General features: G+C 41.2%; 1 protein-coding gene across 3 annotated transcripts; it reads left to right on the top strand.

The window, feature by feature from the left end:
• Nucleotides 1–789: 789 nt before the first annotated feature.
• On the top strand, nucleotides 790–12323 carry METTL22 (methyltransferase like 22). 3 transcript variants are annotated; one of them, XM_041462636.1, is made up of 12 exons: nucleotides 791–1595; nucleotides 3115–3198; nucleotides 3306–3440; nucleotides 5765–6115; nucleotides 6476–6516; nucleotides 6602–6746; nucleotides 7205–7276; nucleotides 7372–7425; nucleotides 7960–8040; nucleotides 8677–8779; nucleotides 9553–9721; nucleotides 11419–12323. In XM_041462636.1, exons 3-12 carry the CDS (start codon nucleotides 3311–3313, stop codon nucleotides 11452–11454), a joined length of 1182 nt encoding a protein of 393 aa, XP_041318570.1. In that variant the 5' UTR covers nucleotides 791–1595; nucleotides 3115–3198; nucleotides 3306–3310; the 3' UTR covers nucleotides 11455–12323. The 3 variants fall into 3 exon arrangements, with proteins under 3 accessions (XP_041318572.1, XP_041318570.1, XP_041318571.1); XM_041462638.1 differs by lacking the exon at nucleotides 7960–8040 and having other exon boundaries at nucleotides 790–1595; nucleotides 3115–3440; XM_041462637.1 differs by lacking the exon at nucleotides 7372–7425 and having other exon boundaries at nucleotides 3115–3440.
• Nucleotides 12324–15599: the final 3276 nt, after the last annotated feature.

Genomic DNA, 15599 nt, shown 5'->3' with positions numbered 1-15599 from the left:
ATTTCTTAGAAAACCAATTGCAGTAGCTCCATTTCTCACGTAATGTAACTTTGTGTTTTAATGTCCCCATGCAATGGAGATTTTTAGCTACATCTCCAGTTACACAAAACCTGTGCACCAGTAAGTGCCTCTTGCTGCAGACTGGTGAGATTTTGTGACAATCTGCATTGCCTGCTTAGTACTCCATAGCAGTGAGGAGCATGCCAGCAGAGAGAGACACTGCAGTAATAATTTATGTGGCAGTGTATCACCACAGGAAGTAAAATAATGTTCTGCTCTTTCACAGAAGACAGATAAAAGGAGGACAAATCTCCAAAGCATTTTTGTCAGATATTCATCCAATAAAATTCCCCACAGAAACTGCAATGAAATATTTGAATGGCTTCTGTGTTTTCCATTTCATTGCCACTCAATACACTTAACTGTAAAAATAAGGAAAGATTATTTCATTCTTTTAATACTTATTTAATAATTCTTAGCCTTTGTTGAGGGAGGCAGATGATGAGGAGACATCTAGAAATAGATACAGACTATAAATTACATTCCAAGGTTTTTTAATCATTGACTAATACTTCCTACTACTCAAGAAAAATACAAGGATCAGCTATAGCAATTGATATCAGCATCATATGCTAATGAAGTAATTAATATGTAAATGCCCACTTTTGAACAAGATCCTCCTGCTGAAAGATAAAACAACTTCAACAGCCCCTGCAGACTTGCCAAGGAGGTGAACTAGAACACAGATGGGAGTTTGGAGCCCACCTCTGTCTGTGATTTTGCAGAGGGCTGCTCAGTGTCCAGCTGCTGAGCTGCCCTGTGCCCACACTCCATTGCACCTCCGGACTGACCACACAGCCCCAGGGCCAGACCAGCTGCCAGCTCTCACCGCCGACGAGCTTAGCTGGGAAATGACTGCCTAAAACACCATGGTCCAAAACGTAGGTACTAAAATCTGGTGGTCTAACTCTATTAGGCAAATTCCTGTTGTTAAAGCCTCCCAAAGACTCTGGTTATGATGTTTCCACTCAATGATTAACTCAGTCTTGTTTATTTCACCTGGTTCATACATAATTAAAAACTCTTCAGTTAAGTAACTGAACTCCCTAAACAAGTGAACAGCTGTTACTTCAGCTTATCTTACAGTGGTACTTGAATACTGACATCTAGACTAAGGAAGAAACGCCTATTTGCCTCCGCAGAGGTTTTCCCACTTGTTTTCAAGCCGTTTGTAGATTTTGCATGGCATTACAGACGAACCGAGAGAGGGCAAGTGATGCTAGAATAAGTTAATAAGTAAAAACGCGCGTAGCAAAGGCGTGTTCAAACTCCGAGCAAGTCCTGCGGATGCTTCAGCGCAAGCCTGACCTGCGCGGCTGGCGCTGCCTTGGCCGCCTCCCCGGCAGGCTTCCAGCGGGGCTTAGAGCCGGGCAAGTCTCAAACACAGGCGAGCCCCGAGCACAGCGGGCACCCGCGGGGGCCGCCGGGCAGCGGCGTCAGCGGAAGGAGCCGGAAGGAGCGACACCGGGAGGAGCGACACCGGGAGGGGCAGGAGCGGCTGCGAGAGGCGGGACCCGAGCGGAGAGCGCGGAGAGGTGGGATCTGAGCGGGGAAAGGGGGAGAGGTGGGATCTGAGCGGGGAAGGGGGAGAGGTGGGATCTGAGCGGGGAAAGGGGGAGAGGTGGGATCTGAGCGGGGAAAGGTGGAAAGGAGGGATCTGAGAGGCGGAAAGCGGGAGAGCCGCCGGGGGGACGCGGGACCTGAGCGGGGAGAAGCGGGACGGGCAGGTTCGGCCGGGAAGACGCGGATCCTATCGGGGGACGTGGGTCCTGCCGGGGGACGCGGGACAGGTGGGTTCCACCGTGGGGACACGGGACAGGCAGACCTGGCGGAGGGATGCGGGACAGGCGGGTCCCACCATGGGGTCAGACGGGTGCCACCGCGAGGACAGGCGGGTCCCGCCCGCGCTCCCGCGGCCGCACGGTGCCCGCGGAGCCTGGCCCGGCCGCACCGTGCCCGCGGAGGCTCCGGCGGGCCCCGCAGCAGGAGCGGAGCCCCGCGCACATCTCACAGCGCCGGGCACTGCCGGCAGGGCTGCGCTGGCTCCCGCGCCCAGCCCCGCCGGGACAGGGCAGGTTTGGAGCTGGCAGAGTTCACAGGAGTGCGCAGCCTCTGATACAGACTGCTTCTGCAGCCCGGAGTGTTGTGAGTGGATAGGTGTGATGGTCCGGCAGGGAGCTACTAAATTATCACGGGTCTGGAGCATCTGTCTTAGGAGGAAAGGCTGAAGTTGAGAGATTACTGAGGGGGGCCTTTTTAATGTGTGTAAACATCAAAGGGAGGGCTCAGAGCAGGGACCGGGCTCTGCTCCCTGGGGCCCAGGCTGTCTTAGGAGGAAAGGCTGAAGTTGAGAGATTACTGAGGGGGGCCTTTTTAATGTGTGTAAACATCAAAGGGAGGGCTCAGAGCAGGGGCCGGGCTCTGCTCCCTGGGGCCCAGCAATGGGGCAGGAGCAAAGGGCAGGAGCTGGTGCCCAGGAAGCTCCGCCTGAACGTGAGAAAGAACTTCCCTATGCAGGGACCAAGCCCTGGGACAGATGGCCCACAGAGAGTGTGGAGTCTCCTCACTGGAGATACTCCAGCACCATCTGGAGATGATGCTGTGCTCCAGAATGACCCTGCCTGAGCAGGCAGGTGGGACCAGATGAGCCACTGTGGTCCCTTCCAGCCTGAACCATTCGGTGATCTTGTTCAAGCACAACGGGATAATAGCAAATTTAGCATAACCATTCAAGACGTTAATGCCAACGTAAGTGGCCTTATTCCCTTGGAAGACCTTGATTAGGCATTGTAATTCTGTGCAGTCATGGTAAGGTTTGTTTTTTTCAGGGGAGGTTGTTTGTAACGCAAGCAAATTAGTAGCTCTTCCTAAAATACACAGTGGCTGCCACTGAACTGCTAACAGCTATGTATTTGAGGATTCTGTAAAAGAGAGCCTTGGAGCATTGCTACTTTGTTGAACAGTGTTATCTGACTTTTATCTTCTGAAATGCTGCTGAAGCAATGTTCAGACAGTGTCAGGCTACCACCAAAAGCTGCCTGTGTTTGGTTTTAGGTTGAATATCCTGAGGTTGTCTTGGAGCGTGGTGGAGCTTGCACGACCACACCTTCTCAGAAATGATATCCTGAGTTTCCCTTGGTGAGCAAAACTGTTACTGGACGCCTGTAAATGGGAGAGAATGGAATCCCTTTGTGGCAGCACTGCATCAGGGGCTGTTTGAGCACTGCAGGTGTTCCTCTCACCAGCTCCCATGGTAGATGTAGCAGAGAAGGAGATGGATAACCCCACATTCAGAAGTGACACCGTGCTGTCTGATGTGCACTTGCACTGCCCAAGCAAAAGACACCTCATGGTACGACTGAATGCAGTTGGACAGCCAGGTAATGGATGCTGGCTGATGGAGCTGTGTTTTAACTGTGCTCAGATCTTTGGAAGGCTGAATCCTCCTCTAAGTGGTTGATATTAATAGTTACATATTTTATTCCAGTTATAAGCAGAATCACCTCCTACTCAGTCTTTAGAAAGAGGACTAGCTGTGTTCTCCTCATGAAATTAACTCCAGAAATGAAATCTTGTAGACAGCTTGTCCTAAAAATTAAATTTTAAATTACTTTTTGACAAAAAGTAACCAAATTTACTCACTTGCAGGTTTAATTTAAGAGTTCATTGAGCAATACTGTCAATACAGCACTTTGGGAGTCATGATTTAAAATAAGCTTGTGATGTTTCTTACACACAAAAGGTGAGAACTCAGGGGTTTTAAATAGTGTAACTTAAGTTTAAAATATAAACTATCAATAATAAATTAATCAAGTTTAAATAAATGTTTATGTGGTGATTTACCATCCAGGGGAGCATAACAGCTTTCTTTCTTTGGGCTATGTGGTGGGGTTTCTTTTGTTTTGGTTATTTTCTGTTGGTGGGGTTGATTTTTTTTTGGGGGGGAAGGGGTGTTTGCTTCAAAAAAAAAATGTCAACAAGAAAACTCAATACAGCACTGGCTTTAACTGACATAGACTTTGAAGAGTCAAGGCTATAGAGGAAATGAGTTGGCAAATGCCCCTGGCTGATTGCCAGCTTGTAGGTTGCTATAAAGTTGTCAAGGGAACTGACCTTGAAGCTGCTGGCAAAATGTTCTGTACAAAAGTCCTGCTGTGACAGAAGTGTTAATTGTTTTTGCAAACCCAGTTGTGACATCAAAAGAGTAACTTCTGCAGCTGTTCTGGTGTATGACAATGTGAAAAATTATCAAGGTAGGCCTGACAAGGAAATGAATAATAATTTTGACCCTGTTCAGGTCAAAATGCAGGTAGTTAATGCTGTGGTGGGTCTTCATGCTGTTTGATATGTTTGCTGTGATTGTGCTTGGTGCAAAGAACCTTTCAGCAGAAGGAAGTGCAGTGTGTTCTACCTACTTCAGTGAGCTCTGTCTGGGACATTCCTCTGGTGATTGAGACAAGAATTGCATTGTAGTATGACAGCCTTTAATGCCATAACAATCTACCAGGGCCACTTTGCTGTGTTTTGGGGAAGTTTATGGGGATTTTGTCTCTTCCCCTTTGAGTCAGTTTGACTTTCCACCTTTTGAGTGCTGTAGAAGTGCAGAGGATCAGAATGGACTTGGAGAACAAAGCATTTCATTCACTGATGGCATCCTCTATTCCAATTAGTTTCATTTGGTCATTGTGCAAACAGAGGAGACCTTAAAAATTTCTCATGCTAGGACAGGCATTGAAGATTTTATTAGATCTAGCTAAAAATGGTCTCACTAGAGAGGAACCTCTGTCAGATTTCAGTAGACCACCTTGGAACATCTTGCCTGCTAAAGAAACTGGAATAGAACTCCATAAATTGTGAAATTGTTGAAAGCAGTGGTGGCAAGCACTTTATCTCTTCCCTTTTCTTGGGAATGAACCTAGATGGAAGGACTATGGAATGTCTGTTCTTCCTTATGTGTGGTATTCAGGCAGTACAGATTCTTGTAATTAAAATTGCAAGGTCCACATTTTAATAACTTAAAATTTTAATAGATGCTGATGTCACTGAGTGATTGTTGTAAAAATTTTTAATTAAGTGGTCATGAAGAATAGCTTCAGTCATTTAATCTCTTTGAATAATCAGTTTGAACACTTTTAAAAAATTACAGAAGTGTCAGCTTTGCCTCCTGTGCACTTATTTCTGTTCTTATATACTGAGCCAATTTCAAAGCTTGAAGTTGCTTGAATTCCTAAAGACTTTCAAAGCAATAAACAAAAATTCAACTTGCATTTTACTGGAACGTGCTTCTTTCTTACAAGATAGGAATCTTAACCAAATAAACAAATTCTAACTTATATTAATTCTGCTTTCAACTTAGTTTGAACTTCTGTGAACAGAACTTTTGGAGGGTGTAAGAAGGCATCCCTCTGCCAAGAGTTAAAATAAATATGACTAAATCAGACAAACATGCCCGTTGTGGCTGTGCAGATGCTGAGTCAGCCAGGGGACTGTGAAAGTGCTTTGTTAATTTCTGCTGACAGAACTTAATAACAGAAGTATTTCTTCATAGCAAATAAAACTGTGTCTCAAGTTGCTTGTATCATGTTTTACTCTGTAGATTTTTCATGCATATAATGAATACCAAAATCTCATGCATGTGGAAGTTGTGCACAGGTTCTGCCTCATCTGGTGTTTAACCTTTCCCCCCAACACTGTGTTCTTACAGTATTCCTGTCATATTTCAAACTCCTTTGGAGCACAGAAGATTTGGCATCTGGGAAACACGTGAGAGAAGTTACCACAGGAAAAGAACACCAGAGCAGAAGTGGAGATGAACTGTGTGACAAGGACAGGAGTAATGTGAAAGAAGAAGGAGAATTAAGTAGTGAAGGAGTAGAAGCTCTGCTAGATGATGACGGAGACTTGGAAGTGGTCAGAAGGCCTCGAAGTGCCTCTGATTTGCCAGCAGAGGATCTTTTGAGGGATATAGTGTGCCCTGTCATTCTGATGAAAGGGAAAGAAGATGCTTTTGAAGACGAAGAGCAGGAGTGTACTTGCAGTGATGTTGTTAAAATAGGTAAATAATAAGTTTTCAGCCAGGGAGAAATACACGTTTTAGTAAGACAAAAGAAAAATTTTCTTAGAGATGGAGCAGCAGTTTGTTAAGTGAAAGAAAATAATTATCACAATACTGTGATATTGCAAATAAAAATTCACATTTTTTCCCTGGAAGTGATTTGGGCAGTTGTATACCACGGAGAACTCGGTGTTCCTTAGTTAGAGTGGGTGTTTGGCATTATTCAGCATTGAATAGTATGAAGAGTGTTTAGTTCTATATTTGAAAGGGAAGCAAAGCCTTAGTTTCAAACCTGCCACGATGGAACTTGATTTGAACAATTTTGAAATAATTGTTTTCTGTTCTCTCTCATTTCCACAGAACACACCATGGCAACCCCCTTGGAAGACGTTGGTAAACAAGTACGTGTTCTGCCTTGTAGTGTCTTGATTTTCATGGAATGTGCTTCAGAGCTGATTCAGTTTTAAGTGCTTCCCTTGTCCCCAGGTCTGGCGTGCTGCCTTCCTTCTGGCTGATTACATTCTCTTTCAAAGGGACACGTTCAGGGGTTGCTCTGTGCTGGAGCTTGGAGGTGGCACTGGAATTACCAGCATTATCATGGGAACAGCTGCCAAGAGAGTTTATTGCACAGGTAAGGCAGTTTTTTCAGTTAAATATTTTCATGAAACTTGCCAAAGCAGTGCTTTCATCCTGGTATTTTCAGACTCATCTGTTCAGTTATAGTTAATAATTTTTATGAATGCGTATCAATTTGTGTTATTTACTGAAAAATAACAGGAACTTTCTCAAGGGGCTGAGAAAGCTCAAGAGTTTAAAAGCAAGATATGTTGCAGTGAACTCAAGATAGGGTGTTCAGATTAAAATAGGTAGTGTAGGAATCTATCTTCTTTCTTCAAGAATTGCTCAGAGCTTAGGACTGAAAGACAAAAGGAAGAAGGATACTAGGGGAGCAATCATCAGTGGACAGAGTTGCCCTGAATCTTCCTTTATCTCATGGGCTTGAGAGAAAGTTTGAGTATTAGTCTGAGAGGCATACATGGCCCGTACAAAATATTCTTGGTTTTAATATCATTATCTCTTCTTTTCCAGATGTTGGTGAAGATCTCCTGGCCATGTGTGAGCAAAATGTTGCATTAAACAAACATCTGATGAAGCCAGGAGGTATGTGCTGTATGGTCAGATTTTGACTCTCTACTTTAGCCCAGGTGCTGTCTGAAAGGCCATTTGTGACTGATGTGATCTTTGTTCAACCCCAGGAGGGGAAATTAATGTGAAAGAACTGGATTGGCTGAAAGATGAATTCTGCACTGGTAGGTGCTTCTAATGGCTTCTTTTAGATTGGGTTGGTGTTTGGTGTTACATGTTCAAAAGCCTCTCTTGGGCCTCAAAGAAGATTTTGGTTAATGACAATATTTGATACTGCCAGTTGAAAAGGTTTTATGTTTATTAGACTTTCAGATAAAGATTCTTTTAGTGAAGAATAACATTTTTAAAGCACGATAAAAGAGGAAGATTAATCAAAACTTGTATAAGGATATATCTGGGGTTTTGTTTAAAGATGTGCTTGCTTTAATGTATTTAAAGCTGTGATCTTGCCACAGGATTGTAAATTCTGAAGTGGAAGAAAACTTGCTTGCCAGTCAGCCTTGGGAGGGTTGGACATAACACAAAGAAAGCAGAGGACTGGGAGAACTTCAGAAGATGAACAGGGGAACTTTTGATTTCTCTTGAGTGATGTGCTCTGTTTATGGAGCAGCAGCTGCCCACAGGAGCTGGGAAATTCCTTTTCTCCAGTCATTTGAGACATTTAATCATGTACACCCAAGCCACATTCTTTCTTCCAGATCCTGAAGCTCCTTATAGCTGGTCTGAAGAAGAGATTGCTGATTTGCTTGATCACTGTTCTGTGATAATGGCAGCTGATGGTAGGGAAATACAAACAGTAAGCTTTTAAATCAAACACTCGAGCATTGTGAGTAATAATTTAAACATACCTAGTTTGCTTTTAAAATCTAATAGGTGAGATCCTTACCTAATTTGCCAAAGCTCTGTCTTAAGTGTTCCTGCCTGTATTTTTCTTTTCTAAACACTTATATTTACATTCTGAATTAGCAATTATGAGAACAGATGTTGCAAGCTGTAGCTCTTCCTTTTCTTTGGTGTGTCCTGCTTTCAAAGGAGATCTGGTTATAATGGTAAATTAATTATAGCCTAGTGTGGGTTTTTGTAAGGAAAGAGGCTCTCTACTCTCTGATATCCTGGTTTTTTAGCTTTGTAGTAAGATTATTTCCTGGCTGAGAGAATTCTTGTCAAAGCTTGTAAATTGCCTGACAAATGATTCCCATTCTGATGAGAGAAAGCTTAAAAAAAGCCTGGCATAAATAGCAGCAGTGAATACTCTCACAGGGTCAGTTGTTGCCATTAAAAATGTACTTTGCACTTAGGTAAAAGAGTGACTTGTTTGATTTGAGTAATCAAACTAAGGCCTGTTGTTTCATAATGGGCACTTCAGTAATTTATATCCTTAATTATACATATGCTCTTAATCTTGTTTTTAACAGTGTTCTATGATGATGACCTGACAGATGCCTTGTTCAGAACTCTGTATAGAATCACACACAACTTGAGAAACTCTTGCACAGTTTACTTAGCACTGGAAAAGAGGTGAGTATTACCAAGAACTTAATATAAAAAGCACTAAAACTGTGTGTTTTAATTAAAGGTTGGCTTCTGATTTTCATTGTATCAGCTGATCACAGGCTGCTCTATATGCTCAGGATAAGCCTTTTTTTTTTTTACTACATGCTTAATTTTTATCAGTTAGATTTGACTTTAAAAGGAGTTTGCCTTTTGTTGTCCTACCTTTGCCTCACCTGAGATACCCTCTGAGAAAATAAGGATAAATAGGTGGCTAGATTGATATAATGCCTGATAACATTTGCTGTATATTTTTGAGGTCACAAAAAGGACTTAAGTGGTTTAGAATTAGGGTATTTATTTCTTAGCTTGAGCAACTCTGGACCAGTTTCTCTTGTTTGCTCTCAAGGAATCAATGAATGTTTTTAAGTAATTGTGTGTTGGAGTCCATTCATAAGCTGATACACAAACAGGCTTTGCTTAAATCTCTAGAGATATGTAAGCAATAACTCTTCCTGTAGTTTGCTGCCAGATGTTTGTCCAGGAAGCCAAGCCAATGATTCTGTTGTGGCAAAGTGCCCTAAGATCAATGGAAAGGTTCATCCAAGAGTTATTGTGTACTGATGCTGATATAACATCTTTTCTGCTTTTCAGGAATGGGGGGTGTACATTTTTTTGGCTGCTGAAGGGAGTTAATTATGCTGAGAATATTCATTTTTTTCCTTAGCTGAGAGAAGTTACACACCTGTATAAGAGGCCAGTATAGGAGAGATGTTCTAAATGAATTACTCTTTTACCAGGCTGAACTTCACTTTAAGACATATGGATATTACATGTGAAGCTTACAGTCACTTTAGAAATACTCTAAATGATCTGGAGAACCTCCAAGATGGAAAAATGAAATATACAGTGGAGCCCATTAAGCTTGATTTCTGCCAGTTCCTTGTGTATGAACGGATTGAGCAGTTGGTAAGTGGCATTCATGAAAATAAATGTAATGTGTCAGGCTAATCATCTCAAATTAGTTATCAGCTGTTTATGGAACATGAAGGAAGAACAGGAGAATAAACATTATCTTTCATTTCCACTTAGTTTTTTTTATTTAAAATGATCCTTGTTTGTGCTTACATAATCTGTACTAGATTGACATGTCCTGGTTTTGGCTGGGACAGAATTGTTTTTCTACCAGCAGTAGGGTGGCTGAGATTGCCCTCAGTTCCTCAAAGGATAGTACTTTGTAAAATGGCATTTTTTGTGACTGAACTGAAAAATGGGACTAATAGCTCTTCTCATTTATTTTCTTGTAGGAGAACTTTCATTTCACACTTTCAGCAATTCCTTTCCCAGTTCAGAGTTCAGGACATAATGTTCTAATATCTATGAAGAAGTCAATTAGCTGTAAACTTGTGTTATTGAGAAACATGTCAGATATAATATTTCTGGTTACCTAATTACCTCTCAAGCACTTACAGTTCTCTTTCTCCGTTTTTTTCCAAATTATTTGCTCTTAGGAATATTATGCAGGGTGACTAGCAGCTAACAGGCTTCTAGAACAATCCAGTCTAATTAATCTTTTTAGAGGAGATGCAAATCTTGCACTGGATTGCAAATCTGGTACCAAGAAATTGTGTTGTTGTAGTGAACATAACATACTGTGTGTATGCATAGCGAGATGACGGGGCCACAGTAACCTCATGAGATTGATTTATTTTATTACTTAATGCTGATACCTTCAGGCATAAAACGTGTGTAAAACTTGTTTAAAAGTTTTAAAAGTACACAAAAGTAACCTGGATTATAGATAAATGTGTAAACTCATTCCCTGGCTGCTTTGAGGAAAGCTGCTGACCCTTGAAATCTATGCATTTTTAAAGTGCTTATGTTTTTATTTATCATTAGGTCTATTGCCACAGCTCAACAATTACATGGTGAAGAGTATGTGATAGTCTGCTTAATTATCCTCTGTGGAGCAGACAAAGCATATGTTAATATATTCTAAAGAAATGATTAAGAATTTTTAATCCTTGTTGTCTTGTAGGATTGAGAAGGGGGTTTGTGTTTATATAAGCCATGCATTTGTGAGACTTTGATTCCTTAGTAAATTATTCCTTCAGCTGTTTTTTTTTTTTTTTAACCAGCATTATTGAAACCATTTGTCAACACAGGCTAAGAAAAAGAGCAGGATTATCAGTCAAAATACTTAGGATTAGCAGGATTACCAATCATGATCATGCAGATCAGTGAAATGACAGAATCACAGAACATTCTGAGTTGGAAGGGGCCCACAAGGACAATTGAATCCAACTCTTAAATGAATGGCCTGATACAGGAATCCAACCCACAACCTTGGCATTATTGGCACCATGCTCTGACCAACGGAGCTAATTTAAAACTATTTTAAAACAAACTACTTAATACTAAACACACATTATTTTTTTAATCATGCTACAAGAATGAAGCAATCAGCTATAGTGCTCTGTTTCAAATAATTGTTCCAGGAAATTACAGACATGGATTTGGTATTCATCCATAGATGGATACTATCTATAGCTGGAGGTATAGGGCATGGCTTAAGACTTGTCTTACAGTGAGCATGTGGAATTTTTTCATAGTTGCAACCTACTGATGTGATAAAACAGTTGTATGTATTTTTTCTGCTCCTACAGGAATTGTGGAAGATCGTGGCTCAGCACCTAACGTGACAGGCCCACCAGGGAAGAGAAGATCTTTACCTGAGGAGAAGGGCTGTTTTGATGTTCTGTTAAGATAAGGATTTTCATCCCAAGAAAAGCATCTTCCTGGTGGAATTGTGTTCTCAGAAAGTATTGCAAGGCAGTTTTGCTTTACTTTTTTGGGTTTGGCACTTCATTTCTTGGACTTGTGCACTTGGACATGATTTCTTTGATGTTTCCAAGTACCTGCTGGATGCCAGGCAGTGGCAGTGACTTGCTTTTTGGGTTGATGACTTCACTCTTAGAGTCTGGCAAAGAAGAAGAAGAGGTTTGGAAGGTTTGGGAGAACCTTTCCCATGTTGCTGATTTGCAGATGTTGTGCATTTCCCTTTTCAGTTTACACAACATGGACACAGTTCTCAGTCTCATCCCAGTTCCACATGTTATTTGTATTTATGGACATTTGTGAAACAATGTTCTGGACAAGACTTGTTTGACATGAATGAAATTTTCTTTAAGAAATTTGTTTATGAAACTTGGCCCTTAATTCTCAGTTTGGCCTATATAAATCACTCTAGTTTTGGGCCACTGTCTGACCTGAAAGGAAACAAGATGCATTTTGTTTGAGCCTCTAAAAATACTCCACAGACGTTTTGGAGTATAGGAAGTCAACCCTTTATTGTCCTGCAGGAATTTTAAGCTAATCTGTCTTGGGCAGGTTGAGGATGAGAAGGTACCACATGAATGGAGATGTTATAGCTCTTGAAATACTTGGAGTTCTGCCCTCAGCATGTACATGTGAGGCTGGGGGCAGGGAACTGGCCAAGAATGTCTTGCCCAAACAAAAGTGGGCCTCTAATATCTTTTCTTCTGGATTAAAATAAAACATATTTATTAAATCGCTCCTGTGTTATTAATGAATCCAAAAATCTGCTTGCACTTTTATAAATGTTATGTGCACTGTTGTTTTTATATCACTTTGCTATATGTACACTGCCATGGGAATCTTTGTGCCCAGTGCATTCCTCAGCACCAGGAGAGTGTCAGTGATGGAGCTCTTGCAGCCTGGGACTTGTGGGAGTGTGCAAGAGGTTCATTAGAAGCATCTGATGGACTTCTTGAAAGTTGGTGCAGGTCAGTTATTTCATAACCTGCTTATGTGTCTGAAGACCTATTTTGTGTGTTCTTTAATAGGATGAAGGGTTATTAGATGATGATGGCCATTCCCTGTGAGTACAAAGTAAAAATTACATTATGTTAGCCCATATCTGCCTAGATTAATACAAAACTTCTCTCTCAGAACCCTCATTTGAACTTCAAAGATGAAAAACTGTGTTTTAATCCAAAGGTTCCCAAACTGATGTTTGCTGGTTTGTTATGTAATGTTACTAACTTTGGTAGATTCAACTATTTTTGAATGTAGCTGCTTATTTCAGTAGTGATTTTTTTGAAGGCTGTACAAGAATGTACAAGGCTGATGTGAAACAGTGTGAGCAGTTAGGCAATCCTGTGGCTTTTTCTCACACAGGATTTCTCAAAGTCTTTGGAATTATCAAAGAAACTCACCTGCAAGTCCTTCATTTCTGTGAAGGAAGAGAAAGTAGGCACTTAATTTAAAACCTATGAATATTTCTGCTCGGTTGAGGAGATTAAATTTTTGTTTGGAAAATTGACTTTCATTTTTGCTAAATAAAGTCATCAGGCAATTGGAAGCATTTCTGGATCTGGCTGGCAAATCCAGCAGTCATCCAAATGGATCATTTTCTGAAGAGAGGAACATAGAAGAGGTGAAGGGGAACCTGTGGAGCCCTTGCAGTGCACTTAGCTCTGATAAAAAGGAGGAGTGTCCAAATCTTGGGAAGTATGGTAATGGATAGACATATGATCTTCCAGTAGGAATCTGGTTTGAAACAAATGATTTTCACTTTTGTCACTGCCATATGGTGAAACAAATGACTTTTCTCAGTCCCCACGCCTCTCCTGTTTTTATCTCTCTTAAGAGAAGCAAAGGTGACACAATTATAGATATTGTTCAGGAGAAGAACTTGAACTTTATGTGACACCCAAATAAGCATTGCAAACTAATTACATTTATTTCTTTTAAATCTTTGTTGATGTCAGACTTGGAGAGTTGCTTTGTTGTGAATGGCTGTGTGTCATTTTGCAGTAGAAAAAAGTTGAAGACACTCCCTTGATGGGATAGATTCCGTATATTTATCATTGTTGGGTGTTCTCAAGTGTAGGTGGCTATTTGTAGGCCATCCTTGTAGCTCCATCTGCTGTACAACACTTTGAGTCAAAACATTTTACAGTTTGTTCAACACCCTGTTCCTTTCTAGTTTGACAATATTGTATTTTGGAGTAACAGTTTAGGTGGCATGTGTGGTTCTGCACTTCTCACCTAGACTTGCAGATAAAACTACAGTGGAAATAATCCTGAAAAGAAGGTAGTGTTTAATTGCCTACTTTTTGACAGTAGCTTTGCCTTCAGCAGTTTAGGGTTTTCAGGAGACATTCTAGGAAAAAGTAGATGTACTTTGTGTGTATGTGTGGTAGGAACTTCTCATTCCTTAGAAGATGAGGACTTAAATTGGATCTCAAAGTTTTATAGCAGGTAGCTATCATGAGACTGTCTAATCATTAACTCGACCATTTGTGGACTTCTACATCCACCACTAGTTCCAGTCCTTTTCCCTTTTAACAGAGAATTAAGGGCTATGTCCCTGGCAGTTGCATTTCTGGGTTTTGTTTTGTTTGCTTTGTTTTTTCATTCTGATAGACAACATTTTAAAACTTGGAGAAATAATTTTGTCTAAGATTTCTACTTACTGAGCTTATTTTATGTTCCAGTTGTATACTTCCCCCTTTCATAGTGTTGGTTATAGCAATTTTCCAATCTGGATTCTGATGTTTTTGACTCCCAGGAAACCTAATTGTAAGTGTAGTTTTCCATTGGATCAATGAGACCTAATCCAGCTGACTCCTGTGATCCAGTCAGGGCCATCAGTGGGGATCTGCTGCTGGGAGTATAAAGGAAGAGCAGAGCAGCTATTTTGATGGCAATGGATATCTGGCTCCACTTTGGAGTTATGTGTAACTGTGCTCCCAATGTGCAGTGCAGGGTGTGTTAGCAAAGCTGACTTTCCTCAGTCCTGTGCCTGAAACCACATTAACCAGAGTCAGACTGCCACGAGTGTGACAGCCAAATGCTGCTGGTGGTTTTAAAGACAGTTACTGGTGCTGATTGTTGGGTACAGGAAACTGAAGACTGCTTCTGAAAAGTGGGTGCTGCATTTCTGTCTGCTTGTTACGGCATGGCAAGGAAAGCTGCCTGTCTCATAAGCTTGCAGAGATTTTTCAATCTGCAAGTAAATTGAGAATTATTCACTTAATGCTTAGTAACTTGTCTTTAAAATGCAGTTCACCTCTTGAGTGTGATCGTGGCATTTGTAAGCTGAACCCTTTGGAGGTTCAAGTGAAGCAGGATTTGAAAATGAGCTACTTCTTGCTGCCAGGCTATCATGCTGTGGCATAGGTCAAGAGGTTTGTGTTTTTTACAGACTCATCTTGACCCCAACCTTCTGTGTGTCCTTTGCATCTGTGCTGGAAGTTGATGCATTAACAGAATAAAGCTTCCTCTTGAGAAATAACTGCCTCCTCATGCTGCCAGCAGTGCAGTCAGCTGTGTCAGTACAGCACATTGCCTCGGAGAAAGTTTCCCCCAGCAGATGGCACATGGAATGTCTTTAACAATACCAGCACCTAAAAGCAGTAACAAAATATCTACATATATATATGTGTGTGTGTGTTTATTAACACATTGCCCAGGCCAGCCCCACTGGTGTGAGCAAGAGATGCAAAGGAACATCTCTAGCTTGTGAGCAAGCTGAGTGTATTCTCTAAGCTTTTTGAGCAAATATTCAAAAAGAATACTCGTTGGATAGGGAGTAAGATATGAAAGATATTAATAATAATTAGAAGTAACATAATTTCTACCTCAAAGTTAAGTAAAAATACATATAATAAATTGGGCAAGAAAGTTGACGGGGAGTTGGACAGAAGATAGCATGAAAAAAGTAAATTTTACTGCTCTGTTCTTGTTCTGTGGGATATCAGTAGCAGGTTTACATTGTAGGATGATCAGAAGGGGCACCAAGAAATTATCTGAAATTATC

Source organism: Pyrgilauda ruficollis, unplaced genomic scaffold (assembly GCF_017590135.1).
Source record: "Pyrgilauda ruficollis isolate IOZ18807 unplaced genomic scaffold, ASM1759013v1 scaffold16, whole genome shotgun sequence".
Lineage (NCBI taxonomy): Eukaryota > Metazoa > Chordata > Aves > Passeriformes > Passeridae > Pyrgilauda > Pyrgilauda ruficollis.
This window is presented reverse-complemented; position numbering and strand designations above follow the sequence as displayed.